Source organism: Physeter macrocephalus, chromosome 17 (genome assembly GCF_002837175.3).
Source record: "Physeter macrocephalus isolate SW-GA chromosome 17, ASM283717v5, whole genome shotgun sequence".
In the NCBI taxonomy this organism is placed as follows: Eukaryota; Metazoa; Chordata; class Mammalia; order Artiodactyla; family Physeteridae; genus Physeter; species Physeter macrocephalus.
In genome coordinates, this window is record NC_041230.1 from 27,183,208 (window position 1) to 27,190,801 (window position 7,594).

General features: G+C 59.0%; 1 protein-coding gene across 1 annotated transcript; it reads left to right on the forward strand.

Moving 5' to 3' along the window:
• The first annotated feature begins 448 nt into the window (after window positions 1-448).
• Window positions 449-6,410, forward strand: IRX6 (iroquois homeobox 6). The gene is made up of 6 exons (XM_007110275.2): window positions 449-1,029; window positions 2,044-2,301; window positions 2,986-3,095; window positions 3,297-3,604; window positions 4,388-4,990; window positions 5,963-6,410. The coding sequence occupies exons 1-6, from the start codon at window positions 985-987 to the stop codon at window positions 5,968-5,970; spliced, it is 1,332 nt and encodes a 443-aa protein (XP_007110337.2). The 5' UTR covers window positions 449-984; the 3' UTR covers window positions 5,971-6,410.
• The last annotated feature ends 1,184 nt before the right edge of the window (window positions 6,411-7,594 follow it).

Below are 7,594 nucleotides of genomic sequence, written 5' to 3' on the forward strand. Positions count from 1 at the left end.
GGCCTGGGGCGCGAACAACCTGGCCGGGGGCGGGGGGGGGGGGGGGGGGGGGCTGGAGGCTTCTCCCCCGAGCTTCTGCTCTCCTCCACCTGCCAGCTTTCAACCTCCGCCCAGCCTTCGCCCACCCCTGTTTCCTCCCCTCCCCCGCGCGCTTCTATTCACTTAGACTCCTCATCTCTCTCCTCTCCCCTCCTCCTTCTCCCTCTAGCCTTTCTCCCCCACTTTTCTCCTGTAGTTTCTCCTGTCTCTTCTTTTGTATTCTCTCCTCCCTCGCTGCCCGGTGCTTCTCTCCTCCTCCGGGCCGCAGGGGAGGAGGTAAGCGCGCTGCGCCCGGGGCCTGCGCGGCACAGTGGGAGGCGTTTCTGCTACTTCTCCCGGGTAATTTGGTGAGATTGTACGTGCGCGCGCGCGTGAGTTTAAGACGAAAACGGTAGGATCCTGCGCCAGACAGAGAGGGTCAGGGTCTTTGACTTTCCTCACCAGCTGCACAAACCTCCCGGCACAAGTGTGAGTGTGGTGAGTGCGCGCGCGCGCACGGGCTGGCTGCGCTTGGCAGGCTTGGTGGCCCGGGGCCCCAGGGCTCGGGGGCCCGCCTGGCAGCCCGGGATTACCGTGACGTCACATTGAGCCTCTGGCCACCTTGGACTGGGGCACCTCGGGAGCTGCACGGCCCCGCGCCGCGCCTCACCTTGCCTCGCCACCGAGCGCTTTTGGGAACCCGCATCCTCTCCCTTCCCCTGCCCATCCATGGGCCCTTCTGTCTTCCGGACCACGCGGGCCGGAGGGGAGCCTTCTGGAGCGCAGGGCTCGGCAGCCAGGCTGCCTTCGGCTCTGCCTCCAGTCGCGCCAAGCGGGCGGAGGACCCGGCGCTGGGCACCGGCAACCGTGTAAGGAACCGAGGCCGCGGACGGCTGGAGGCGCAGAACCGCGGGGCAGAGGCGGGAACTCGCAAGAGAAGAGGGAGGTGGGTCACGGACAGCCACCATGTCCTTCCCGCACTTTGGACACCCTTATGGCAGCGCTTCCCAGGTAAGAGCCGCCCCCTTGGGGGATGGGGGCAGGCTGGAAGGAGGGAGCGCCTAGTGCAGGAGCCTGTTCCTAAACGCCCCCCTCTCCCACGAGTCCCCGGGGAAGTCAGAGAGAGCGGGTACCTGGGTAATGTACCACTGACCCCTCTGACAGCCCCAATAATCCCTGGCTGAGAACGTTCAACTCCCCCAGTGTAAGCTGGAAAATCGTGGGACCCGAAACTTGGGCACTCTGGCCACGAGCTCCGTGAGGTGGGTGGGATCTCGGGAATCTTACAGAGAGGCCTCCTTATTGTACAGATATCCGAGGTGGCCAGGAGACTCCCAGACTTCCAGTCCAGAGCCCTGTCCATCTCACTGTTTTTCTGGGCTTGTTCGTTTGTTGTCCTCTGTTCTTTTCCTTCCCTTTCCATGGGCAGGTCCAAGCGCTCTGCTTCTGGTTCCTTCGATATTTCCAGACCTGGGTGGGTACTGTAGAGTGACAGGGTTTCCTGGGGAAATTCTGGAGAGCCCACCCCTGTTCAGTTTCTCTGCAGAGTGCCAGAGGACTAGTCCCACTTGACCTCTGCCCCGCTTTGTGATCTAGGATAAGCCTCCTGCTCTCTCTAGCCCTCAATCCCTATCTATAAAATGGGAGCAGGAGTGAAACGTGGTCTCTAAGACTACCTTCAAGTTCGGCCTTTGTAGGATCCTGTGACTCCGGGGAGGGAGGGCTCGCGAGGGAACTGGCCGAGGCTGGCTTCTGTAATTTGGGTTTTAGAACCTTCCCGTGACCGGGAGCCCCTGGAACTCGGCAGCTTTAGCAAAGGTTTAGGAGTATTTATAAAGGCAGTTTGGATAAATTGCGCCTACGGATAATTCCTGTCCCCAGCCCCCAGCAGAACGCTCAGCACAAGCACAAGGTGCCATTTAGTTTATATTGAATGAAGGAATGATCTGGCAGTCCCGCCGCTGGCTCCCGCCGGCCCAAGGCGCCGGCCTCTGACCTCCGGTGCCCCCTCTCTCGCCCCCGTAGTTTCTGGTGTCTGCAAGTTCCAACGCCACCTGCTGCGAATCCGCCCCGCGCTCGGTCCCAGATGTGGCCTCAGGCTCCACTCCGGCGGCCGCACTCTGCTTCGCACCCTACGACAGTCGGCTGCTGGGCAGTGCGAGGCCCGAGCTGGGCGCGGCCTTGGGCATCTATGGAGCTCCCTACTCTGCCGCTGCAGCTGCCCAGAGCTACGCAGGCTACCTGCCCTACAGCCCGGAGCCGCCCACGCTGTACGGGGCGCTGGTGAGTAGCTGGGGTGGAGCCTGGGTCTGTACGTCAAAACCTACCCTCCTGGGGGCAGGAGCGGCAGGGGCGAAAGGCGGTGTGATATCTCCATCTAGGAAGGACGCACAACTCCGAGGAAAGGAAAAGGTTAGGACTGTATATAAAGAAAAAAAAATGTTTACAGTTCACAGGAGTCCGTCCTGTTTAGAAAGCATCTGTACCTCTATCAATTGCGTGAGGTAGACAGGTCATCACTAGGCTCAGGGTACACATGAGGAAACTGAGGTGCAGAGGGGCTCGAATAACCTTACCCAAAGTCGCAGAGATAGAAAGGGTCAGGGAATGGCTCTGGAAGGGGAGTAAAGAAAGTCCCCCAGCTGGTGGGAGGGGGGAGGAGCTGGGGGGGGGACAAGTAGTAACAGTAATCTTAACAGCTAATATTTAACTACTGCTTATTCTGCACCAGGAACTCTGTCAAGCATTCTTCTTCAGTAACCTCTGGGCATTATTGTTATCCCATCTTAGCAAGGGGAAACTGAGGCATAGAGGGGTTCAACCACTGTGCCCAAGATCACACAGCCAATGCGAGTGGTGGTTCTGCAATTGGAACCAGACTTGAGTCCAGAGTTCACACCCTTAGCAACTCCCCACCCCTCTTCCTCCCCAGATGTAGTTCTGAATTCTTCCTTCCTCCCCCACCAGAATCCACAGTATGAATTTAAGGAGGCTGCAGGGAACTTTACACCCAGCCTGGCGCAACCAGCAGCCTATTATCCCTATGAACAGAGCCTGGGGCAGTACCAGTATGACCGGTAAGGCATGGGGCTTTGGTGGCTGGCATCGCAAGTCCTTTCCCCGCTCCCTGGCCAAGGTAGGACCAAACCACAGAGCACGGGGCGGGGGGGGGCTGTGTGCTAGGATGGGGACAGAACCGCACTTCCAGGACGTAAACAGTCTCCTGACTGCAGCCCCAGGTTCCTCACCCCAGAACTGTGAGCCAGGTTCTCCCCCAGGTACGGATCGGTGGAGTTGGGTGGCGCTGGGCGCAGAAAGAACGCCACCCGGGAGACCACCAGCACGCTGAAGGCCTGGCTCAACGAGCACCGCAAGAACCCCTACCCCACCAAGGGCGAGAAGATCATGCTGGCCATCATCACCAAGATGACCCTCACCCAGGTGTCCACCTGGTTCGCCAACGCGCGCCGGCGCCTCAAGAAGGAGAACAAGATGACGTGGGCGCCCAAGAACAAAGGCGGGGAGGAGAGGAAGGAGGAGGGTGGAGCAGAGGAATTGCTGGGCTGTCTCAATGGTGACACCAAAGGTACCGAATGTTCACTGCCCCAACCCGCGTGGGTTTCCAGCCATCACGCAGTTTAATTGGATTTTCACAACCACCCCGTGGGGTAGCTTTTATGAAGGCACCCCCTTGCTTACCCTTGCACGTGCAACCCCTGCATGCCTCAGGGCCTTTGCCTGTGTGGTTCCCTCCGCCTGGAATTCCCTACAGAGCCGGCTCCTTCTCGACTTGAAAGTGCCACCTCCAAAAAGCCTTCCCTGGCCACCCACGCCAACTAGCTTCCCAAGTTATTCTCTATCACGTCAGCCTACTTTATGTGCCATACTTACCCCCTCAGGGATGTCAACTCCCCTAGAAAGTGTCTTATGCACTGCTGTATTCTCTAAGTTCCTAATACCTAAATGCCTAAATGATGTCTGGAGCATAGTTGGTACTCAGTAAATATTGTCTCAATTAAATAATACACACCAGCCACCTGTGGGTGTTGGAATTGGGTAAAAACTTTCCCTTGCTTTTTTAAGGCTGAGGAACTGAGGTCTTAGGCAGCGAAAAGTGGACATTTCCTTGGGTTATCGGAGGGGAGGAGTCTTCCAAAGGGTGGGGGCAGGTCTAGGGGCGGGAATTCTTTTCCTGCCGCGCGCCGCAGCCCGGGGGCAAATGTAGGAGGCGGTGTGGCCATCCTGGTGAATTACACCGAGAATGCCCTGAGTGCAGAGCGCGTTTGCTAAAAGCTTCTCAGGGATGGGCACTCCCGAGGATTTCCCTTGGGGCCTGGGGCTTTTCTCACTCGCTTCTGATTTCCCGCAGACGTTTCTGCTAGCCAGGAGGCTCGGGGGCTGAGTGACCTGGAAGACCTGGAGGAAGAAGAGGAAGAGGAGGCGGATGAAGGGGAGGCAGTGGCCACAGCTACGGACAGGCTGGCTGAGCTCCATCAAGACACTCAGTCGCTGCCGGCGGCACAGTGTGCCGCAACTCGAGAGGGCCGGCTGGAGCGCAGGGAGTGCAGTCTGGCGGCGCCCCGCTTCTCGATCACTGAGCCCCCCAGGTCGGGAGAAACCGACTTCCTGCGGGCCGAGCCAGGAGGCCCCACTTTGACCATGCACTACCCCCACAGCGAGAAACCGCGCATCTGGTCTCTGGCGCACACTGCGGCAGCCAGCGGCGTCGAAGGTGCACCCCCAAACCTGTCCAGGCCACGAAGTCCTGAGTGCCATCTGATTCCCGGACAGCCTCCAGGCCCCGGCGCGCGACCCGCGGTCCCCAGAGACTCCGCGTGCGAAGAGTCTTCCCGAGTAGCCAAAGCCTTTGGAAACCCCTCGTTTGCCCAACAGGACCTGGCTCTGGACTGTGCGCCGTGCCCGCGGCGGAGGGCGCCGGCAGTGCAGTGCCAGTACCAGTCGGGAGCAGAAGGTAGTGGGCCCCCAACGGCGCTGCGAGTGTCTGTCCAAAAGACACCTTCCCCCGACACACACATCCATCCACCCACCCCCCGGGTGCCCAGCCGCTGCACACTCTCTCTGCCTCTCCAGCATGCCCAGGTTCAGACCTAGCGCAAGGTTGTCTCACAGCACTCCTTGAAACAGAAGCTTAGAGATAAAAGTTCTAGTTACCGAATCTTAAAACCAAATAATAGTACTAAGCTCAGAATGAGACAGTAACTTGCCTAGAAAACCCTTAGAAAGTCATTGAAGAGATGGACAGCTAATATCCCTCCAACGTTCAGCCCAATGTGCCAGGTGGGTACCACCATGACCCTCTCCGGCACAGGCATCCTTGTCCCCTGCCTGCCCTTCAGAGGAAGCCAGCTGGCTCCTGCTGTGCCGGTACCAAGACTTTGCTAGGGCTAGGCAGGTACCAGGGCTTTCCCGGAAGTCTGAGGGGAAGGGCCAGATACCTACAGTCGGTTCAAGGCCAGTGCTGAAGTTCAGCTTGCAGCCCTCTGTGCCGCCCACCAAATCCCTAGGGGCGTCGCTCAGGTGGGTGCTGTCCCTGGAAAGCCCCGCGCCCCCCACCAAGAGCTCACCCCCAAGCAGGGCAGGGCTGCCAATCAGTGTCTCCTGCCCCTGGCTGGTTCTCTGGCTGTGTTTGGTGGAAGGGAATTTCACCCCACAAAGGGACATTCCCGAAGCATTTGGCAGCCTCCAGCAATTAACTGTCAGATTCTGCTCTTTGAAGTAATTTCTCTCAGGATTAGCTACTGGCTTAGAAAATTGGGTTACACTGTTATTTGAATTTACACATAACGGGGTCCAAATGCTACCTCTGGCAAGCAGATTGCCTCTAGACCTTTGATTCCCTTTGGGTGAGACACCACTGACCTCAGATTTCCTAGGAATCACCACCAAGTGGCCCTCGGGTTTTAATCAACCTTTCCTCTCTCAGCAGGTTAGCGCAATGGCTGCGATTTGCAGAAGAATCTTGGAAATAAGCCCTACTTTTTGGAACTCACCTCCACACTAAGAAGCTGAGAGACCTCCTCAGGGTCTGGGGCTCTCACTTTGCCTAAGAGACAGACACGTAGAAACCCTCCTACCGGCCCTCCTCGCACGCAGAGCTGGGAGTGGCTGGCAGACGTGCATTTTGTCAGATCCCACGGAGGAGGGGGCAGGGCACCTTGGGGAAGGTCAAGTGGGAAGGCTTGGCGAGTCTGCACCGTGCACGGACTCAGCATCCAAGTCTCCCTCTCCCCTCTGGGTTCAGGGTCTGAAGCCACTCCCTCTCCTTCTCACTCCCGTCGCCCTCACTTTGTAACTTCAATGCTGACTTGGCCCCTCAGGACCACGTGGGTCTTCTCCCCCTCCCCACTCCTTGTGTCCTTAAAAATAATCCAACCGAACCCAAGCTGTGTGGCCTCTTTGCGCCAGGGGAGCCTGATAAGGTCGGGGTGGAGGGGAGGATGAAATGTGGTTCTGGGGACAGGATGCAGATTTCAGTCCCTTTCAGAGCTGGGAGAGACACTGACAAGGGAATGGTCAAGGCCACGGCGCCTGCGGCTTAGCCCACCGAACTGCGGCCCCAGCCGACTCGCAGAGCCCGGCAGACGCCGGGCCGATTCCTGGGAGATGGGGAGGGGGGCGGCAACTGGGGGCAGGGAAGGGGCGGCGTGGAGCCGTCAGGATATTTGTGTGGAAGCTGCATTTGTTTCCGGGTTCGTACTTGGGTTTTAAGTTTGCTGGGAGGAGGGGCGATGGGGATCCTCTTGTCCGTCCCTGGGCGCACCGCTGGGACCCCCGCGCTTCTCCCCTCTGCCCCAGCGGCCAAGTGTGACAGCTTGCCGGGTCGATGAGAGGCGAGAGGGGGCATTCTTTCCATTTAATCTAGTGCCAGCAAACACTTCCGGTACAGGCCAACCAATGGGAGCTGACGGGCGAGGAAGGGGGCTTTGTCCCCCTGGCTAGCAGCGTCTGGAGTAGGGCTGGGGAGTGCGGGGGCGGAGACGAGAGATTTAAAGATGCCGCTGCCAGCCCTGAGTTCGTGTCCTCGGCGCAGTGGCTTCGGCTTTAGCCAGCGAGTGCGTTCGCCGCTGCACACAAGGAGAGACGGAGGCGAACCCGGGACAGCGCCCTAGTGGGGAGGTCCGGGCAGCTGATGCGGACGCGAAGGCAGGAGGGAGGGCAGCTGGGGTGTGCGCCTAGGGGCTGAATCCTCGGGAAGCTGTGTCTCCACTGCTGGGCTCCAGCCCGGCCGGAGGTGGCTGAGTGACAGCCTTCCAGACCAGCGCCCTGCCAGCTGACGGGCCGCTGAAGTCTGGGACGGGAAGGATCCGCATCCTTGGAAGGAGATTTTAAGAACCTTGAAGGCTGCAGAGAGGAAAAGAGGGGGTTAAAAAAAACTGAAGGGAACAGGCCACCTCCCCCCACCCCACCCTGCCTTCTTTTCTATAGAATAGTCAGAGATAATGAATCACAAAAGCACAAACCGGGGCTTCCCTGGTGGCGCAGTGGTTGAGAGTCCGCCTGCCGATGCAGGGGACACGGGTTCGTGCCCCGGTCCGGGAAGATCCCACATGCCGCG